Here is a 22,069-nt window from a genome sequence, read left to right on the forward strand (position 1 = left end):
CATAGTGTGTCCAATATTGTTAATGTCGCTGCCTACATAATAAAACATGATTTCTGACACTATATTTAATCATAAGTAATTTATTGTATTAGGTTAATATTTAATTCTTTGTATGGTGTTTGTGTGTACACTTTTATACATTATTTACAACATCGTCAGTGTAGAAATTAGAAGAATTTGTTCATTATGCAACAGCAAAGAAACCAGTTATACATGCAGGGTACATTAAACATATATAACTTTATTTCAACAACTTGGTACATTGCATGAAAAAAAGTATGGGAGAAACTATGAATGTTAGCTGGCCAACACTGGAGTACAAAATTACAGCAGTAATAAATATACATCTTAGCCCTATAACCCACCAAAAACAGGCACACTAAATACAGACATTTCATTCCAAGGTGCACAGATCTATATGAGATGTACTTCTTGTAACAAACCAATTATGAAAACTGTTAACATTTTAATTTTTTAAATCAAGGTCAGATGAAAGTGGAGGAGACATGTCCAAAATCCTGGAGATTTTCTTTTTTTCTTTTAGGTATTAATGAAATCTTAATTAAAAAAAAAACACTTACATTCTCAGCAGTCATGATTTACTACCGGAATGAGGTTGATAGCCCACATTTCTTTAAGACCATGGGCTTATGCACAAATGGTGTTTTGACAGTTGAAGTAATTTCGATGTTTCCAGTTTCTGTTCTATCAGTGTCTGTGGTATCACTCATTCTCATTTACTGATTTCCTAATATAACAATTATAATTGATTGGTATTATGGTATTATGCTAATTTGCTACATTTTAAAATTGGGTAATTATATAGGGTAATTCCAACTTTCCCCTGAGCAACACATTTGCCCACAGCAGCTGGGGGCGCAGTGTTTTGTTACAGCGGTCCATAATAACGCGTCCCACCCTGGTACGTGGGTACCACCATATACCACAGAAAGTCAGCGGCTGCTACAGCGTCGCTGTGCTGCGGAGGACGCTGTTCGCGGAAGATGGCGACTATTTGGCTGCAGAGGAACCTCCGGAGCTGATACCGGGGGTAAGAAGAGGAAAGACACACACTCAGAGCCCTCAACGTCTACAACAACGGTATGAATAATGCTGCAACAGTTAAGGAGTGAAATTGACAACCTTTATCTGACATTAGCTAGCTAGATGAGCTAGTTAATGACTGCTCGAGCTAACGTTAGCATAGCTAGGTTATCAGCAGAAGACTGAATATAACCGCTAGCTAACGTTAGTTAGTTAGTTAGTTAGTTAGTTGGGTGTATCGTCAGCCGAGAATGCTGCCCTTAAAGGTTGCCGTGTCTTACTTAATAAGTGTGCGGATTCCACATTTTATCAAGCAAAGCTATTTCTCGTTGACGTTTTAAGAAAACGCGTACGCTGTTGCTAGTACCGTTAGCTAGCTAAATATTCATTAATGTTCGCTACCGTTAGCTTGGATGCTCATGATCAGTTAGCTAGCGTTAGCCAGTGCAATCATATATTGTCTAAGGATCAAACGTTAAATCCAATAACATGTAGCTACACGCCGGTGTTTTGTAGCATTCGCCGTTCCTCGTTTAGCCGTATGACATATCACACGTTTCATGTATTTTCCCAGGTGGTTCGTTAGCTAGCAATCCAATATTTCATTTGTTATGCGATGGCTAACGACAGCTAACGTTAGTTAGATGAACGATACAAGGGGGACGTGCTATATGGAGGGGCCAGGCCAGCTGCTTAGTCTAAAGAAAGGGCACCACCCGTTTCAGACAATGGGTGAGACAATTAACTGTTAGGACTGATGAGTACTAAATGCCACTAACATGTTAAGTGGGTATAGCTTTGCTGTGTCATTGTTTATTGGGGGTAAGACCAAATTCAAATTTGAGTTGCAGAAATTCAATAAATAAGTTATAGGGCAGGTGTGAAATCAGAAATGGCTGAGTCAACTAGAATAAATGGCGAATTTTAACTGCTGTTACAGTGTAGCTAATTGTAGCTGATGGCAAACATGCTCCTGAACATAGCTACATCACTAGCATGTCTACCCATGTCTCAACAGACTATAATGTCCCGCTCCCCGGATAATGAGGATGGATGTTTTGTTGCCATGGATACAGAGGATGATGGTGCAGACCCTGCTGGAATAACAGAGGAAGAAGAGGCAAACATGGGGTCTTGCCGACAAGAAGGGAACATGGACAGTAGTGCCAAAGGAGGTGGGAGAACAATGGTGGAGTTGCCAGAGGAAGTTCTTGAATATATTCTGTCCTTCCTCTCACCGTACCAGGAGCACAAGACTGCTGCACTTGTATGTAAGCAGTGGTATCGCCTCATTAAAGGTATGCCTCTCATATTTACATAGTCTTGTATAAAACTGAATCATAAGGTAGACTGGTTAACCTTACAGTGGGTCAGAGTGGGCATAACACTATGAGCAGAGCAGTAACATTTTACTTTAAACACTGGAGATGTAACGTTTAAAAAGTAATACTCATTTAAATGCGCTCTTTGTCAACTTAAACCATTTTTATGTTCATGTTGCTTACTAATATTTTATCTGAACTAGGTGTTGCTTATCAGTGCTACCACGGTTTCTTGAGAGCTGTCCAGGAGGGAAATATCCAGTGGGAAAGTCGCACATACCCATATCCAGGAACCCCAATCACCCAGCGCTTCTCACACAGTCAGTATATGCTGCTTTACAACATTTCATGTCAAAATGAGTTGCACGTAATGTATACACTTTTTTTTTACCATAAGTCAAGAATACAGAACTTTCGGTTATGCATCTATCATTTGAACATTTTTCTGTGAATTCTGAGCTGTGGATTAGATCAGAGCTCTTCTCTCTTCCTTTAAGTTTTTAAAAAAAATTTAAATGTCTTAACATAAATCCAACATATTATTAGCAAATATAAATCAGCCTATTTGTGAAGAAAAATAATTGAGGGTAGGCTTACTGGCCTGTAGGTAATGTAGTCACTAAGGTAGCCATCCACAGATACAGTTAATCCTAAGGTTTCACTGTTCCACATGTATGTTTAACATTAAAACATTATTTAGAAGTTATTGTAGACCCAGTTTAATATGCTACCTTATTATATACAATATATGTAGTAGGGGGTCCCTGATCCGTCGTCCTTGGCTGAAAAAAAACATTAAAGACCCCTGGATTAGATTATGAGTCCAGTGTGTAGCATATAAACGCACTGATTTATGATAAACATTGAATTGTGCCCATGTCCAATGTCAAATGCTGTAGCGTAATTCACATAAAAGGCCACTTTCTGGAAGTTTATGTAGAATAATTCACCATTTTACTGAATGACAAGCTTAACTGTGCAATTTTGAAGAATGATTATATTTTAAATTGAATTAATCTGTCAATACAACTGCACTGTAAACAACTATGTACAAAGATATGTAGATGTCTTCCATTTACCATTTTATTAGAAAGGCTGGGCACTGATTATACTGTTCAAGGCACACAACGAAAAACATATCTAAAAGGCTCACTGTTTTCTCTGGTTAATTGGTTTTTTTTTTCGGTTGCAGGTGCATGTTATTATGACTCAAACCAGTCCATGTATGTGTTTGGGGGTTGCACTCAGAGTAGCTGTAATGCTGCCTTCAATGATCTGTGGAGACTTGACCTCAACAGCAAGGAGTGGATCCGCCCTTTAGCCTCAGGTACGAGTAGGTTACAAAGTAGTAAAGGCCAACAGGAAACAGAAATTTGGGCTCTTTTTTTACGATATGTTAAAAAAAACTGCACATGGGGCTTATGTAAGGGGAACTGTGGGAGGGCAAACCACATTACGTAAATGTAGTAGTCAGATGCTCAGCAGCAGCAGCAGCTGAGTGCACAGTATTTGAGGTGGTAATAAAAACAAAAACAAAGAAGCACTGATGAAATGAGATTGTAGTAAAATTATTTTACTAGAGCATTTGCATTATATTGCTGTAAATGTTAGAGCTTATTGTGCCTTTTATGAAATTGCACGTTAAGGATTAAGAGCTAGACTTTTGTAAAGACCATTTACTGTGAGAGATTAGGCCTACTGCATCATGAAAAAAATTGCGTAGTCTTACTGTGTGCCATGCTTTCCTTTTCTGTTCAGCCATGTTAATTTAAGGCACTAAGAGTTAAGTTAAATGTAATTGGTCAGATACATTTTTTTTCTCCACTAATATATTTTTTGGCTATATTTTTTAATTTAATTCATACATATAACATCATGCTTATTTAGCTAAAATGTGAATATCTTTGCTCTTCTCTTTTCCAGGCTCTTATCCATCTCCTAAAGCTGGGGCGACTCTAGTAATGCACAAAGATCTGTTGGTGCTGTTTGGGGGATGGACACGCCCCAGCCCATATCCACTGCACCAACCAGAAAGGTTTTTTGATGAAATCCACACCTACTCGCCTTCAAAGAACTGGTGAGAGAGACTTCAGTACTGGGAGTTTAAGGATGTAGTTGTGACAAGTGATGGACAAACATTGTAAAGTTAGCTTTTCTTCATAATTCTTTTTCTCCCTTTTTTGTGATTCACTTTTTCTTCTATCATCTCAGGTGGAACTGTATAGTGACAACACATGGACCTCCCCCTATGGCTGGCCACTCCTCCTCTGTGATTGGAAACACCATGGTGGTGTTTGGGGGATCACTAGGAGCACGGCAAATGTATGAACATATTACTTATTATATTACGTTATACAAAACTGAGCTGCACAAATTAAAGGTGAAATCTGTAACTTTTTGTACATTAAAATTACAGATAAGACATAAGACGGGACATGTTTGCAAAGGTGTTTCACCTCATTGTTCATCGACAGTAAACATGTTATTGACTCCTCAGGTGTCAGGTGACTGTGAGAATGTGATTTACATCCCTTAAGTAAATCATATACAATGTATAGTTGTAGTAGTTATACAGGTAAAACGGGGGAAAAAAACAAGTGACAGAGGAGCTGTTACAGAGCCTGTGTAGACGGGCTGTTGGAAGACCTAGACCAGTCTAATTTGACATATAAATCAACATTTCTCAAAAGCGAGTCCCCAAACGTACTCCACCATATAAATTGATGTAATGATATTTTAATGTAAAGCCTTACACATTTCAGCTTTTAAGTCTTAAACTTTGTTAATTGGACTGTATTTAAAGTGAATAGTGAATAAAATCTTTGGCTGTCACACCTCACCATGTTGTCGTTCCCTCTGATGGTTCTGATCAGGAGTAATGAAGTCTGGGTTCTGGATCTGGAGCAGTGGTCCTGGTCTAAACCACCCATATCTGGCCCATCACCCCACCCGAGAGGAGGTCAATCACAAGTAAGAAGGCTTTAATGTTCAAGAAATCTTGAATATTATTTAGTAGTAAAAGTAAAGTAAAAGTAAATGATACCATTTTAAATGTTTTTTTTTTTATTAGATTGTGATTGACGATCAGACATTGCTCATCTTGGGAGGCTGTGGCGGCCCTAATGCAGTAAGTATTTTTTTTTTATTTTAACCACTCTAGTATCAGAACAACATATCTGTCTATCATAGCAAATATTCCATGTGACTATAAGTGACTACAGTTTTGACTGATCCTGTTGTCTTGTGTGTTAAAGCTCCTTAAAGATGCCTGGCTCCTCCACATGGACGCACCACCATGGAGGTGGCAGCAGCTGCAGGTGGAAAACGAGGACCATGGGGCCCCGGAGCTGTGGTGTCACCCAGCTTGTAGAGTAAGTGTCTGTCTGAACTGTCAGTCCTATTCTGAATGTCTGTGCCTAATCATTAGATTAATCACTAATGTGCCTTTTTTTTTTCCTCATCTTGTTCATTTTCCTCAAGGTGGGCCAGTGTGTGGTGGTTTTCTCACAGGCTCCATCTGGCCGTGCACCACTCAGCCCAAGTCTTAACTCTCGGCCCTCCCCCATAAGTGCCACACCTGCCCCTCTGGGTCCCGAACCGCCTTCCCTGCGCTCTCAGTCTCCTGTTCGGAGTGGGGCCGCCGGTGTTGTCCTGGGAGCTATTGAGGAGGCTCCATGTGTAAACGGCCGATGGGGCACGCTGAGACCTCGGCCTTCAGCTAGAGGAGGTGCAAGAGAAGGGAGCCCATCCTCATCCCAACAGCCGTCTCCTTCACAAGGCCCAGACAGCCCGCCTCTTCCTCCACTTCCCCCGTTATTAAATGGATCCTCCCCTTCACCAAGGACCAGCCCAGCCCAGGCTGCATCTCCTTCCTCTCGCCCTCTCCCACTTGCCTCCACAGACTATGGCTGGGAGTCTCCCCCTTCTGCCGCTCACCACCATGAGGTGCCCTGCACCAACGGCCTGCATACACCTCCTGCAGGCTCCCCACACACTCCCCCAGGTGCCGTGTCCCCTGCTGCCTTACGACGAAGTCTGGAGGCAGTGAAAAACAAATCTTCCTCATCTTTACCGTCTTCATCGTCATCGTCTTCCCTTCAGACACAGGGGGCTTCTCCTGGAGGAGGAAGTGGTGGAGGAGGAGGAGCGGGTCCACCTGGAACCCCTCCGTCATCATCCTCCAGCCCTCCACAGGCTGCTGGAGCTGATGGACATGCTATCCCACCTATTGCACGGCGTCTTGGCCATCACCCACCCCAAAGCCTGAACGTAGGGAAACCTCTGTACCAGTCTCTCAACTGCAAGCCCATGCAGATGTACGTGTTGGATGTGTCCAGGGCCAAGTCTGCTGGCGTGGTGTCCTGGAGAGTTTATGGGAACGGGACTCCCGCTGCGGTTACAGGGCCTCCTGAGACCAGCCTTCACACCGTGGTACAGGGCAGGGGAGAGCTCATCATATTTGGGGGCCTCATGGACAAGAAACAGAATGTGAAGTACTACCCTAAAACAAACGCCTTGTACTTTGTACGAGCTAAAAGGTAATGCAGCTCCAGGTGTGATTGGGAAGACTGACGCTCCACCCTGTGACCACACAAGGGAACTGACACACAAGGCCTTTTTCCTATAAAGAGAATTATGGGAAAAGAACATAAGCATTGTTAGATGTTCCACTTCATAAATTCACTATTCTCTTCTGCCTACTGCAAGCATTCAAAATAAAACACTTTAACTACACTTTGATAAAAACATTTGGTTCAATGAAAATCCTGACTGTGTGTGTGTGCGGGTGCGCGTGCGTGCTTGTGACTGCAGTGATTAGAGAGAACAGGACTTTTTTTTTTTTTGTCATTACCCAAAAGATGATCAACCAAACAGTAACGCTTTTGTTTTTCTGTGTCGTCCTCCTGTTAACTCTTGAAAGAGGAACTCTGGAAGAAAGGACGCAGAAACGGTTGACGACTACCTTGCTTTTTGTATTACTCTTTAAGCCTATAATGTTTATATTAAAAACAGTGCGAGTGTGTGTGTGTGTGGTGGTGGTTAAAAGTTGTTGACTAATGTGTGTCAGGGGCCATGGAGGGTGAGAGATGTGGCACTGTACTATAAACATAGTTAAACAATAAAGGCCTCCATGTCTGCTCTGTCACAGTCTGAATATTCATGCTGTGTGTGTGGGCTATAAAACTTTTCTTGTTGACAAAAAGATCTCACCATAAGGTTTAATTCAATTAGCTGTTCTGCGGCTTTCAAAGACATGCAATCTTCCTCAGTAGATGGAGGTTGCAGAGTTGTCATCTAGGTATTCAAATGTCCATTTTTTCTGAGCATGAATTTTTAATCTCAATGCCTAAACCAATGTGGATTAGAGGTATGGAAGCAAAGAAAGGCCATAGTAATTTTATTTTTTATATTTATAGCGATCCCAGTTTTCCAATATTGATTTAAAAATGGTCCTCCAGACTGTGGAATCAAAACTCCGTCAATGGCAATGGTCAGCAACGGTCTAAAAAACAGACCATACACTGCGGTGCTTGACCAATCACAATCCAGTATTCAACGAGGCCGTGTAATAACCATAGACTTTTACAGTCTATGGTTATTAGTAAAGGTTCTAAACTGTCTCTGGTAATAATCATAGGCTGTATACAACTATGTTTTACAGTATATGGTAATAATATAAGATTAAAAGTATAGCTGCTCTGCAACAATGGTCAGGGCTGAGCATTTTGAAGAGGAAAAGGAAAATGCGGGGGATGGAGAAGAGGAAGAGGAGGAAAAATGGCAAATACACAAGGGTTCTGTCAGCAGAATTGCCAAACAGGCGAGACATTGTTGCTCATTACGTTGAGTATGCCCAAGGAGCTTCTCAAATTAAAATCTGATTTTATGTGTCTCCATTCCCCACAGCATAATGCCAGAGTACACTATGTTAACCTAGGACACAAACTAATGAGCTGATCATTTCAGACAGGTGTGTTAATGCAGAAACACATCTAAATCATGCAGGGAAGGTGTCCACAGCACAATGCCTGATTTGGCGTGTGTGCAATACTGCATGAAAATGCAGGATTTTAAATGGTCAAAAATTAATCACTAACATTCTGAGAATTTGTGTACTTTGTCTAGACAACATAGAGATGCCTGCAATTTATTTTAATAAGTCAAGCCGGGGTGACTTAATAACATGATGTTACTTAACTGGAACTGAATGTTAATTTGAATCAGGTGTGTTGATGGAGAAGCACATCTAAAACATGCAGGGCAGTTGTCTGCAGCACAATGCCTGATTAGATATAAACTTAGCACAAAAAGTAAGGAAATTTGTGTTTGGTAGATTATTTCTCTGTGGTAACAATGCTTTTTGGCAATACATCTTATACCGTTGGAAAGCCTGTTTAGTTTCCTTTCAAATGGTGCTCCATTTGTAAGGAATATGTATTTGTGGGATGAGCAGCAGCGCTGACTATGTGGGTTGCGCCCATGAAAAATTTGCCAAATCTTCTCTGCCACTGCCAAACAGGTTATTTTGCTTTTGCTATTGACACTTGTTTTGAGGCTTGTCATCATTGGAGGCAATCTCAATGCAGAGAGATATAGAGATGAGATTCTGCAACCAGTGGCAATCCCATATCTCCACAGTCTGGGACCGAACTCTATCCTCCAAGATGACAACGCTCGCCCCCACAGGGCGGGGTTTATCAGCGACTACCTCCAGAATGTGGGAGTGGAGAGGATGGAATGGCCTGCCAGCAGTCCTGACCTCAACCCCATTGAACACTTGTGGGATCAGCTTGGGCATGCGGTTAGTACCAGAGTAACTAACACAACCACGTTGGCTGACTTGCGACAAATGCTGGTTGAAGAAGGGGATGCCATCCCACAGCAGTGTGTGACCAGGCTGGTGACCAGCATGAGGAGGAGGTGTCAGGCTGTTGTGGCTGTGTATGGTTTTTCAACACGCTCCTGTTTGTGAAATGAATAAATTGTTAAATTGCCAATATGTCTTGTTTCTTCAGACTTCAATCATCCAATCCACCAAACAACAAACGAGTCAATGGCAGAATAAGCTGTTTGGCATTGGCAGAGTAGATTTGGCAAATTTTTCATGGGCACAACCCACATACTCAGCGCTGCTGCTTATCCCACAAATGCATGTTCCTTACAAATGGGGCACCATTTGAAAGGGAACTAAACAGGCTTTCCAACGGCATAAGACGTATTGCCAAAAAGCACTGTTACCACAAAGAAATAGTCTACCAAACACACGTTTCCTTACTTTTTGTGCTAAGTTTAGTATGATCATCTTGCAACACGTTCAAACTCAGAACTTTTGTCACTGTAGGCAGGTAGCCTACTGATCTCAGAGAGCTATTATCTGGGTGATGACGCAACTGGCTTCATGACATTACAAAAAGTGGACAATGGGCACGACGGCATATATGCAGAATTTAAAACTACTACTCACTTGAAAATTCTGAGAATTTGTGCACTTTGTTTAGACAACATAGAGGTGCCTTTGATTTATTTTCACAAAGATCAATTAATGACAAATGTTTAAAGATGCTCTATTTTGCAATGACTGCAATGGCATAGATGAGGATACGATTTACACTTTTTTTTTAAATTCACCTTTTGAGATATTCTGAAATGTTGCACACTAAATCTACAGTGACCTCACAATGTTTTTCCATACATCATAGATTTAGTTTTCAAGAAATTACAGTATTTGTTTACACTACTGTATGAAGTAAAAGGTTTTAATGCACTGTGGGCTCAATTTTTGATATATAAAATCTGGATGGGACATTTGTGGAAGATAGTCTGGAGATGAAGTTCCCGAAGTTTGGTGTCAATAGAGCCAGAAACGTCGGAGGGTCGCTGCTCTTCTTCCAAGTGCTCAACAACTCCATCTGCTGAGGAACATTGTGTAAAACTATCAAGAGCTCCTGAATTGCTTCATATTTACCGTTGTAGTGAGATTGTTTTTGTACGCTGTTGTTTTCAATATCAAGAATGAACTCTTATTGTTGAATTTGATTGATTCATTAAGAGGCATCGGGAGTCATATCTAAGGGTTTGTACTTTGAAGAGCTGTAGAAGATCTCCCTCTAGTGGCCCCTTTGCATACAGCACATAAAGAAAAGGCCACATTAGATGAGTCACCTCAAAAAGTAGCATCAGTTTTTCCAAATCTAATTTATAGCTAACACATTACACAACAGATGATTTTAACCGATCTACCAAATAGTTTTTCCCTGTTTAATCTATATGTATGTTCAAAATGTCTCTAAAACAGTCGTTCCTATGAGAACATAATTAATTTAATCAGGGTGCAGAAGGTAAAACAGAGCTCATGTTTGTTTGTTTTCTTTCTGAGATCATCAACACTATCTTCAGCAGATTAACCTTGTTAAAACACCGTTCTTAGTCAGCATGTGTATCTTTGCTCTCCTTTGCCTCAGACATTCCACCCCCCTCTTTGACCAACAATAACCTTTTACCCAGACAGCTCCTATAGGACCAGAGCTGGGGGCAGTTTAGAGTTTAGAGCCATTTGATTGGCGATGTGGTAGAGAGGACTCAAACTGTATTGGCTCTGGTGAGAGTCAATGGGAGGAGACTTTGACAATGAATGTGCTGAGGACACATGTTTGCAATGATGGGCAAGAGAGGAAAAATGGAGCTGTACATGATCACCAAACACTGTGAGTTTATGAATGAAATAACCACATTCAAGATAGATTTTCTAACTTTTCAAAAGGCACATGAGAGGAGTTTTCTTTTTGAGTGTGTTTGCCTCTGGTACTTGTACTGTGCTTGTTTGTGTAGTTGCATGTTGGTTTGAATGAATGTGACTCAGGTGTGTGTCTTGTTAGTGTCAGATTATCTTGTGTGTGTGTGTGTGTGTGTGTGTGTGTGAATGTCTGCTCTTAAAGGTGTTCTATCTGTGTTTTTTCATGTGTAGTATTTAACATGCTGCACGTTTAGAGAGTTAAACCGCAGGTTTGGTTTGTAATATGTCTTATTATGTGAGCTAAAACCTGAAGGTTTCCATTCCAAGAGGACTCCTCGCAGTCTTTCTCTTGACTCACAAACACCCTCTGTCCTCATATGTATGGCTGAGGCTTTGTAAACACACCTGAACCTCACAATGTAAAAGTTAACTTCAAAATGAATACATTCTCTTGCAGATGGTGCCTCTTTTGAACAGACTGACAGAAAATAAATGCAGAAGGACACCAAAGAGGCGCATTGACCTGCAGTGTCACAGGAAAAACATGACAAAAAGATATTAGATGAGTTATCACAACAGCTGATAGCATTTGTTTCTGACTTCACTGTTCTGTACCAAGTACAACACACTCTTCTTGTTCCCTAACAAACTAACACAAGGGGGACAAGTCATCACAAGGACTAACAAACACTCCTCAGGGATGACCAGTGCTCAGCTGTTGAAGACTTCACCAGAAGAGTCTGCGTTTGGTGTCCAGCCTTCCAGGATGGCATCCACTGGCAGTGTCCTCGGCACCTCACCTCCCCCTGCAGCTGTCTGGCCTCCTCTGGACTTTGCCCTGGGCGCTCTTTCCTGCTGCGCGGCCTGCGTGTTCACCAATCCCTTGGAGGTTGTAAAGACCCGTCTGCAGCTTCAGGGAGAGCTGCGTGCACGGGGGTCCTACCAGAGACACTATCATGGAGTTCTGCAGGCCCTCTGGGTGGTGGGCCGCACAGATGGGCTCCGGGGCCTGCAGAAGGGGCTCTCAGTCGGGCTGATTTACCAGGGTGTGATGAACAGTGTGAGGCTGGGCTCCTACTCCTACTGTGAAGCCCTGGGTATCACCTCGTTCCACGGGGGGAGTCTGCTGTCAGGGGCAGGGGTCGGGGCGCTGGGTGCCTTAATTGCCTCTCCTGCCTACCTGGTAGGTTTACCAAAGTTTCTCATTATTTTTTAAATTTTTTATCACAGTGGCTCCCCATATTGTTTTGCTTGTGAGCCTTCATCACTGGGTACATGTATATGAGCAGTTCAATTTTACCCAAGTGATTTTTACCCTCTTCAGACTGTTTAACGTTTAATAGTTTTTAGAGGCCTGAAGAGGTAAAGATGCACAGTATTTGGCATGAAAAGAGCAAAGTATATATATATATATATATATATAGCGACTGCTTGATGGGTTCCTAGCCTGTATTGGTCATTATAGGTCAGCTTTATATTTTTTTTTTTTTGATTAAATCAGTAGGTGTTACAAGCCATTTGTAGTTGCCAGTTACTGTATATGTCCAAAAGATCACAGTCACAACTATGTGTTTTGTGTCATAATTTATTCTGTTATGTTACTGTTTGAGCATAATGTTGCCTCACACACACACGTTAAATAAAACCAAGAAAGTTAATAATTAATAGCCAAACAGCTGACATAAAGAAGACAAGGGAAAGATGATATGGGTAATCGTTTTCTGTGGCAAGCTTCAGATGTATAATGCAAAAGGTTTCAGAGTAACACTAACAGACCACACTGTTTGAATAACGCCAACACACTGGTCATCATCTGTCTGATGACCAGAAATTAGATCATGTTTGCACATGGTGTGTCTGTATCTGCAGCAACATAATACATAGGTCGGCTTTGTAAACAGATTGGCGACAGGCACTATTGAATCCTTAGATTACATTGTTAATTTACACACTACAAAGCTTGTGCAACATTGTAAAGTAAGAGGTGTTCATAGTTAGCGTTAGTTAGCGGACATACCTACGGTACGTTTCTACAGTTCACATTCACTCACACACTCACTTACCCATATGTTCATTAAAATAGTTTTTGGATGCTGTAAAAAAGACTGTAAATATGGAAGATGCTAACTTGATTTGTGTTTTTAAATCGCCTTAGAAGGGATCTTTTCAAGACCAGTATGGACAGGTGGAAACATTACAGCGACCAATAATTATTCAATGTACATATGGACATGTGTTGTCCACATTGTTAGAAGATAAAAAATGTCAGCCTATTCTTTAACAATAACTCTTTAGCATCACTAAAGGGAAATATAAACAGGAACGTTTCTAAAGGGAGTTTAAAGGGAAAGGATGGAAGGCAGCAACTTCCTAACTGTGTGAAATAAATGGGGGGGGAGTCACACTTCTAATGAAATAAAAGTAACTAAATTGGAAAACTTAAATTTAAACGTGACATTTCCAACCCATAGCATTTGGCTTGAATAACAGTATTGTAATTCATCACAATCAGAAGCAGGAAAGTGAACCAGCTCAGTTTCAAAGGCTATTTTTATCCAGCACGCAAAGTGACATTACATGGGTGGGTGTGGTAGAGTCAGGTGAGTCACAGATGACGTCTAATTTGATGGCATCTAGTTTTGAAAGAACACAAGATAAAACAATGATCTTAAGCTGTCTTAACCACATCCCACATGGATGAGTAATACATCTTTTCATTATCCACCTGCCCCCCAACCTGTCCACATCCAGGTCCCAAACAACCACCAGACGAGATTCATGTTTTGACATTCACACCTGTCTCAAATGTCACCGTCTCTTGATTTACAGCACAATTTATTTAGTTTTATCTTATTTTATTTAACCTTTATTTATACATGTAATCTCATTGAAATACAAGGTCTCATTCTCAAGAGAGTCCTGTTTGGGACAATACACATCGGTTAGTGACAGACAGATTACAATAATATATACAAGATTTACCAAATAGTATATACAAGATTTACCAAATAGTATATACAATATTTAATTGAAAGTATTAATGTCCTCTACATGTCATGCCAGGAGTAGTGTTGTTGTTTTTCTGCCTCAGCTGTCAGTCAATGCATTTAAAACCATCTAACCGTGTTTGTCTATATCTAGGTCACTAAAAATACCCTGAACTTTACTTCAACCTACCCACTGCTGCCAAAAATATACAGTATCTTGTGGCTCCTTGCTGTGTACTGTACTGTTGGCAGTGTGAGTGAAGGAAGGTTTGCTGAAGGTTATTTTATTGTCACTCTGTATGAGATTGACCAGAGAGGCTTCTTGGTTTTGTGCATGCTCTCGCTGCTGTTTGATCCTTAAGGTTTGGTGCAAATGAATCACTGAGGAATTTGTTAAGACAAGTTCCTGGTAACAAGTTTGTGTAATGTGACTCATACCTGGTCAACATTAGTAGAGTTACCTGTCATTGTTTCATAACTCATCCTGGCATCTGGCTCAGACATTATCCCACTTAGTAACAACAAGTCTGGTTTTGTCTGTACTTAGATTAACTTTTGGCACAGTATCTAGTGCAGGTTGAATGCACATTAAACCTTGTGTGCTGCATTTTCTCTCTATAGGTGAAGACCCACCTGCAGGCTCAGACTGTGGAAGCCATAGCAGTAGGCCACCAGCATAACCATCTGGTAAGACAGACATGTTCAAAGTAAGACACGTTAATAACTTTTTATAAGTTGTTTTATCTGGAATTAGGTCATAGTAAATATGTATTCAGATGCTTTACTTAAGTAAAAGCAGTGATGGAAGAAGTACTTAGAGCTTTTACTTGGGTAAAAGTAGCAATACCACAGAGTGAACATACTTCAATATAAGTAAGTCATTCATTCAAAATTCAAAGTAAAAGTATGTACAGTATAACCAGAAAAGGTATCAAAAGTAAAAGCCCTCATTACGCAGAGTGAAGTGTTTTATTCTTGTTTTACTTATTATTATATACTTTTTATATAATATATTTATACATTATTTTATATACTTTTTTATTGATTTAGTCACTACTGATAAATTAAAGTATAAGCAGCAAGGCAGAGCAAACTCTAAGTACTAATTATACTGTTTGGTAGTTTATTCATAATAACCTATAAGCAGACTACTTTGCGCTGGTAACCCTATCCATCAGAAATACATTTCTATCCCTATATACTACCAACACATGATAGAAAACATACTCTGAGCCATTAGCTGCTACTTCCAACACACCAATGCCTTTGCTTTCTTCCATTTCAGGGAGTGTCTGACGCCTTTGTTACCATCTACAGAAGAGACGGTTTAATTGGTCTTTGGAGGGGTGTGAACGGGGCCGTGCCTCGAGTCATGGTGGGATCAGCTGCTCAACTGGCAACATTCACCTCGGCCAAGGACTGGGTGTCACATTCCCAGGTAGATGGGATAAACAGCTGACATTTTTTTCCGCACATGGAACCGAACAGTTGCCATCACGCTGTCAGTCAAAAGTCAAACCTCAGTCAATAATCAGTTTATTTCTTTCCTTGCAGTGGTTTAGTCCAAACAGCTGTCTTACGGCTTTGATAGCCGCCATGATCAGTGGAGTCGCTGTGGCGATTAGCATGACACCATTTGACGTCATTAGTACACGGCTCTACAACCAGCCAGTGGATGAGTTTCGTAAAGTGAGTTTAAGTGACCTCTGTTCTTGCTTTCAGTAATGGCACAAAAGACTCTTGTAAGAAGTGTTCTAGCTACTGTAAATACGTACTATGACTTACTGTTTTCCTTATGTGTCTTTTAGGGGCGTCTGTACCATGGATTTTCTGATTGTATGCTGAAGGTGTGCCAAGCTGAGGGCCTGCTGGGGTTGTATAAAGGCATGGGCCCTGTCTTTGTGCGCTTGGCCCCACACACAGTGCTCAGCATGCTGTTCTGGGATCTGATGAGGCAACAGACAGTGAAGAACACCCAGAGCCAGGGAAGGAGCTAAAACATCCCTGCGCTGCTGCGCATGATTGACTGGACTCAGTCACAACTATTGAAGTTGTCCACCAATTAATGAAACACTGAATTCAAAGCAAATGTTTGGGAAATGCACTTATTCGTTTCCTAGCAGAACATTAGATAAGAAGATTGATACCACTCTCATGTCTGTACAGTAAATATGAAGCTACAACCAGCACCTAGCTTAGCATAAATACTGGAAACAGGAGAAACAGCTAGCCTGGCTTTGTCCAACTGTAATACAATCCACATAACAGCACCTCTGAAACTCACTAATTAACACAAAAAATGTTTGTTGCTTTACAGGAGTTAATCATGAGAGTAACTTCCTGGAGGCTCCGCTGTCAACTGCTAAAGGCCAAGAAACATAACATAACTCCTGTCCATAAAACGGAACATTGTCGTTTTCACACTTTTTTTAGTGGGCTGTACAGGTGTTGGTAGGTGGATTTTAGAATAGATCTTTATTGTCATTGTTTCACAACAACGAAACACAGTTTAGCAGCTCTCAGTTTAAATAACAAACAAATAGAAATATAAAATGTAAATTGTAAAATATAAAATGACAAACAAACAAATATAAAATAGCAAATCTATCACAATTTAGATATAAAAAATCAAGATAAATAAACATGATGAGGTGGCACTATATTTCTGTACTTTTGGACAGAGCCAGGCTAACTGTTTCGCCGTTTCCAGTTTTTGTGCTAAGCTAGGCTAACCAGCCGCTGGCTGTAGCTTCTTATTTACTGTAAAGACATTAGTGGTTGATCTTCTCATCTAACTCTCCGTCAGAAAGTGAATAAGCGTATTTAGAACAATTAAGAGACTCACTCTGTCTCAAGCAAAGCAGATCGATGAGCATTAAAGCACTTGATGAAGATGGGCACATGTTGCACAGGCTCTAATTTCAATATCAGGAGTTCCTATCAAATACCAAATGCATGAAAATGCTGTTGAACTATCAGGTTTTACCTTTAATACCTCAACTGATCAATTTACAAGCAATGTCTTGGGCTTTCATATGTCCTCTCACAGCAAAGCTGAAATGAACAAAGTAAGATCCACGTGGCTTGCAGCCATATCAATGGATGCCAACACACGCAGATGCAGATGAGATGAGATGAGATGAAGAAGTCTGGATTATTAAAACATAAACTTTGTATTCCATGTTTGTAGCCCTGTGTGGCTGCTGTGATTTTTCACACCTTAAAACAATTTACTGACTTATTGATCTAAGGTTTTTATGTACAGACATTTTTGAACAGCAGTGGATAATAATAAATATTTCTTTTTGTATAAAAAGCATTTAATACATGTGTTTTGTATCCTCTTGGACACAAGTGCTGCATCTTTGAAATACATGATTGTGATCTAGACGCATTGTAAGCAAAGTGTGATTTTATTTAGAGACAGTTAAAAGGTGTCTGATTGCTCTGTAAGCCTAATCATTTTTAGAGGACTTTCAGCCTCTTTCATCAGGAAATGATTAGACTGACAACCACACTCCAATCACATTTGACCTTTGGACCTTAAACATGGAGCTCACACAGACCTAAGCAGCAGGAGAAAATAAAGGCAACGTGACGGTTTGGCTCACAGTAAAACATTAACTGACTTGTAGTTTCTGATCAGGTTCTTAAATTGAAGTATGAGTGAGAGATCATAGCACCTTTTTGTATGTGTCCTTGAGATATTACAAGGAAAATGTTTTTTTCCTTCTCCTGCATCCTGGGAACTTCTGAATGGACGTCTTTTGATTCAAACCCAACAGATCATTTTTTTAAAGGTGAGTTCTTCATGGCAATAAAAAAAAAAATCTAAATTCTTAGAAACTGTTTCTTTACATACTTGTTTTTTTGGCTGTGTTATTTGTGCTTCAAAGGTCTTGTGGGTGCATGTGGAATATCAGTGCTGTACAATTTGATGAGAGTTTACCATTTCATTCAAACATGCAGGTGAGTTTATTCTACTGTATAAAAAGAGGAGAAAATATATCGTATCATATCATATTTTATGCGCGGTCGTTTTCATTTTCTATTTTCCCCTTCACACAGTGATTCCGAGACTGAAACTGAAAGCAAACTGAGGACATCCTCACTTGGCAATCTGAGAGGGAACTGGACAACAGCTCTCCAGTTCTGGACCCTGACGGTCCTCCTGTCTCTGGTAAACTCGAGGGTTTCCTCTCTGATAGTGCTGGAGTTTTCTCTCAGAGCTGTTTCTGTCTGGGCATCAGCAGGACTGGTGAGTTTCTCATCAATCAATGTGTTATCACGGATAACACATTATCACAGATAGCACATTGATTTAGACTTGTTTTATGTCTATACTGAAAGTGGGTATACTTTCAGTGTTAAACGTATAGCTCTTTCGAACACTGACCTGACCTATTTTTATCCATGCTCCTGCAACCTATCTGAACCAAGGATGCCAATGGCAGAGGCTTAGACCTACTCCTGATCCAGTGCCAGTTTCCCCTGGGTTGCGGCCTCACCTGTACTCTTGACTTCCTCCATAAGGGGGCTCCACACAGTTCCCTCAGCTTGTTTCTGGCAGCTGCTCTCAGCTGGGCACTGGCAAGTGTTGGCCACAATCTGTGGAGCCATGTGGCCAGACTTTACCCACTACATAGCAGAGAGCGTTACTGTGGGAAGTGCATCACCCTCCTGGCCTCTGGACACACCATACTGGCTTCACTGCAAAGAGCGGTTGTCTTGGCCTTTGCTCTAGCAACTGTGGCTTACACCAGTACAATTTATGACCAATTCCTGTCCCAGAAGGATGCTCTAAAGTTTTGGATTCCACTGACACTCTGCTACACCATGTTGGTGGTCTACATTCAAGGTGATTGTCTATCAACTATTTGGGGAATGAAATGGTCCTTTAGGAAAACTTTTAAATGAGATTAGATAACCTGAATAACTAGTTTGATCACCCATATACAGTACAGAGGTGGAAAAAGTACTAAAATATTGTACTCAAGTAAAAATACCAATACTTTGATAAAATATTACTCAAGTACAAGTGAAATTACCTATCTGAAAAATGACTCAAGTAAAAGTAATAAGTAGTTAATTTAAGTTATGTACTTTAAGTAAAAAAAAACAATTATAAAACGGGACGGGGGGATTTAGCCAGTGTCCTACATACGTTGTCCTACGGGTTGCTAGTGCTAGACAAAAATTAGCAATGCCATGAAACATGTTGTTTTGCTAATTGGCAATTTGCTATTAGTCATGAAAACTTCGTTTGAAGTACCAATGCACAAATACTTACCAAAACATGCTTCTGCAGATTAGATGTGGAGTTATTGAATGCTGCCAGTTCAGTCACCTTTGGCAGGCGCATCTGGCATTGCATGATGATACTATTGGCCCTTTTGAATTTAAATGAAAATGTGGCCAAGGATTTTCGTCGTTTTGGGCAGCAGAATTCAATGTTTCAACTAGCATTTCTACTGAAACAGTCTCTGAACCGTTGTCGCTCACCTGATCCACCTCCATCTCGTTCTCAATCTCCTACAGAAAGATTTGGCGCCTGGTAGCAGCCTAGATGCTGATCATTTGTCACTGCAGTGGTTCTGGGCGCGATTTTTTTTCTTCCTTTCGGTTTTTGTTAGTCAAAGTTTTTTTTTTTTTACTCAGTAGCGGATGGGATTTGTAATGTAGCGAAATACAAGTATTTTAAATTACCGATTTTAAAAAGTACTTAAAAATACAAAATACACAACAAAACTACTCAATACAGTAACGTGAGTAAATGTATTTCGTTACTTTCCACCTCTGCCCATATAGTGTGGTAACACTAGTCTATATCTACAACGTTCCACTTCCGGGATTGCCCCGTTGCGTCGGAAATTCCACCGGATTTCACTCTTTTCAGCCGGACGTCCGGTTACCTTCCTCTTTCTTTGTGTTGACATTCTAAACTTCGGTGGATTTATGAGGACTATGGTTAACTACTCCTCAGATCTCTGCAGGGTAAATCCAGACAGCTAGCTAGACTATCTGTCCAATCTGAGGTTTCTGTTGCACGACTAAAACAACTTTTAAACGTCCACGTTCTACCAAAACAAGTTCCTTCCTGAGGCTATTTTGCAGCGGCACCGTGTCTTTTCCTGGTCCTTAGGGCTGCCCATGACGATTGTGATTAGTTTAAAGAAATGCCATTAAACCAGAGCACGTTTTTCTCCCATCCAGGAATGCTGTGTGGACTAGCCAGACCCTCCTCCGCAGCGCTGTGGAGGAAGGTCTGGCAAAGCGAGACAGGCCATAGGTGATGCACCTAAGAATGGGAACAATAAAACAACAAATATAAAATAAGAAAATACATGTGAGACAATGCCATTACAAATGATTGTCTCAATGATGAAAAAAACAAAAACACACACAACCCATATCTCAGAAAACAAGCAGGTATCACATTATTATACTGCTCTGGGCACAAAAGATCTTTTAGCATTACTGGGTCACTTTTTGTTTTTCATTTTGCACAGATAATCAGCAGCAGCAGCCTGGCATAGATGTCCTGCTGCACACTGTCTTGCTGCGAATGGGGGCCTTACTGGTGCTCATGCTGATGGTGGGCGACTGGTCTGATGTCCTCCACGTCCTCATCTCTTTCCTGGGTGAAGCAGTCTGCCTGCTGCCCTCTCAGGACCTGCTGAAAGCCGCGTTAAAAGTCTGTGTGAATTATCTCTTCCACTCACAGTGATTTGACAGTTGCATTTAAGCTGCAATTTCTACAACATTACTTTTTTGTATTTAGTATAAAACTGTTACTTGTTAGTAATGTTGAGATATGTGAAAATTACATTTAATTGTCATCCTTCATTTTAGGAAGAAGAAGACACAAGCCTGAGGAAATATGAACAGAGCTCCAGTTACAAAACAATGAAAACATCATCAGCTGACAGCTGATGTTGAACCCAAAATCTACGTCAAATACCAGAGACTACCTCAAATGTCAAGATGTGATGATAAAACAATAAAAGGATTACTGTGGCCACACTTGATGGCATACATTTTGGGCTTAATTTTTGTTACTGAGTCTTTTTTTTTTTAAACAGAAGGAAAGAATGAGGAGTTTGTATGTTTCGATGCTTCATGTAATGGAAGACAAAATATGAAAAGAGATTGTCAAGCTGTTTATAAAATATATTGTATTGCAGATTATGTTTTTTGTAGTAGCACAGCATACTTATACCAAGCCCAATTTAATAAAGTCATGATGAGTAGAATACAGATGAGCAGAAAGCTGATAAAAGGTACACAGTGTAAACAGACCCCCACCAGGAGGGGATGAAAGCTTGTCAAAAAATGCATTTTAAAATATATAAAACAATATTCGATGGCATAAAGAATTTAATTACACATTGCTGTAATTGAGACGCTTTTATGCACTGTTTACACATCAATTCTACTATTGCTACACAACAACTACACATTTTTGAAGAGGTATTCTTTGGCAAACCTTCCTTCATGAATAACACTCAAAATGCATTAATGAATAGCAGAGAAATTGGTCAGGAGGGTGTGTGTACATTTTAAGATGCTAATCATCAGGATGTCACAGTGGCACCAATGGCCAACTGACAATAATTAAAGGCATACTATGTAACTTTTCCCATATGTGGTTCCTGAAGAGGGAAAAGTTACATAGTATGCCTTTAAAGTGGCTATATGTAAATTTCAGTTTGTGTCGATTATAGCGGCCGCTTTGGACAAAAGCGGTAGTGTTTTTACCACACCCGTCGTAAAGATCTTTTCTTTAAAATGCTGTATTACCCACTGTAAATTACTGAGTAAGCGTTACCGGGAGGTTATATAGTCGCAATGAATATTTTGCTCAGTCAGAAAATCATTAATTTACAATAACATAAGTTACAGATGCATCGTTGCATTAAAAGTGTGTTGTACGGTAACTAGGCCTACTCTGGATGTATCGTGAGCTAAACCGGGTATCACTG

The 22,069-nt window shown here is 40.4% G+C and overlaps 3 protein-coding genes across 5 annotated transcripts; all 3 read left to right on the plus strand.

The window, feature by feature from the left end:
- The first annotated feature begins 814 nt into the window (after positions 1-814).
- fbxo42 (F-box protein 42) lies at positions 815-7,514 on the plus strand. Of its 2 annotated transcripts, none has more exons than XM_031287508.2 (10): positions 815-1,101; positions 2,063-2,342; positions 2,570-2,686; positions 3,559-3,693; positions 4,290-4,443; positions 4,578-4,688; positions 5,240-5,336; positions 5,437-5,493; positions 5,621-5,737; positions 5,847-7,507. In XM_031287508.2, the coding sequence occupies exons 2-10, from the start codon at positions 2,069-2,071 to the stop codon at positions 6,906-6,908; spliced, it is 2,124 nt and encodes a 707-aa protein (XP_031143368.1). In that variant the 5' UTR covers positions 815-1,101; positions 2,063-2,068; the 3' UTR covers positions 6,909-7,507. The 2 variants fall into 2 exon arrangements, with proteins under 2 accessions (XP_031143368.1, XP_031143369.1); XM_031287509.2 differs by having other exon boundaries at positions 916-1,101; positions 2,121-2,342; positions 5,847-7,514.
- Positions 7,515-10,829: 3,315 nt separating this feature from the next.
- slc25a34 (solute carrier family 25 member 34) lies at positions 10,830-17,406 on the plus strand. 2 transcript variants are annotated; one of them, XM_031287575.2, is made up of 6 exons: positions 10,830-11,071; positions 11,558-12,283; positions 14,709-14,774; positions 15,373-15,525; positions 15,642-15,776; positions 15,896-17,406. In XM_031287575.2, exons 2-6 carry the CDS (start codon positions 11,801-11,803, stop codon positions 16,082-16,084), a joined length of 1,026 nt encoding a protein of 341 aa, XP_031143435.1. In that variant the 5' UTR covers positions 10,830-11,071; positions 11,558-11,800; the 3' UTR covers positions 16,085-17,406. The 2 variants fall into 2 exon arrangements, with proteins under 2 accessions (XP_031143435.1, XP_031143436.1); XM_031287576.2 differs by lacking the exon at positions 10,830-11,071 and adding an exon at positions 11,148-11,168.
- A 74-nt stretch (positions 17,407-17,480) lies between these two features.
- On the plus strand, positions 17,481-21,122 carry LOC116041598 (transmembrane protein 82-like). The gene is made up of 6 exons (XM_031287573.2): positions 17,481-17,887; positions 17,984-18,056; positions 18,156-18,345; positions 18,528-18,945; positions 20,597-20,781; positions 20,940-21,122. Exons 1-6 carry the CDS (start codon positions 17,806-17,808, stop codon positions 21,018-21,020), a joined length of 1,029 nt encoding a protein of 342 aa, XP_031143433.1. The 5' UTR covers positions 17,481-17,805; the 3' UTR covers positions 21,021-21,122.
- Positions 21,123-22,069: the final 947 nt, after the last annotated feature.

This window comes from Sander lucioperca, chromosome 6, assembly GCF_008315115.2.
Source record: "Sander lucioperca isolate FBNREF2018 chromosome 6, SLUC_FBN_1.2, whole genome shotgun sequence".
NCBI lineage: Eukaryota > Metazoa > Chordata > Actinopteri > Perciformes > Percidae > Sander > Sander lucioperca.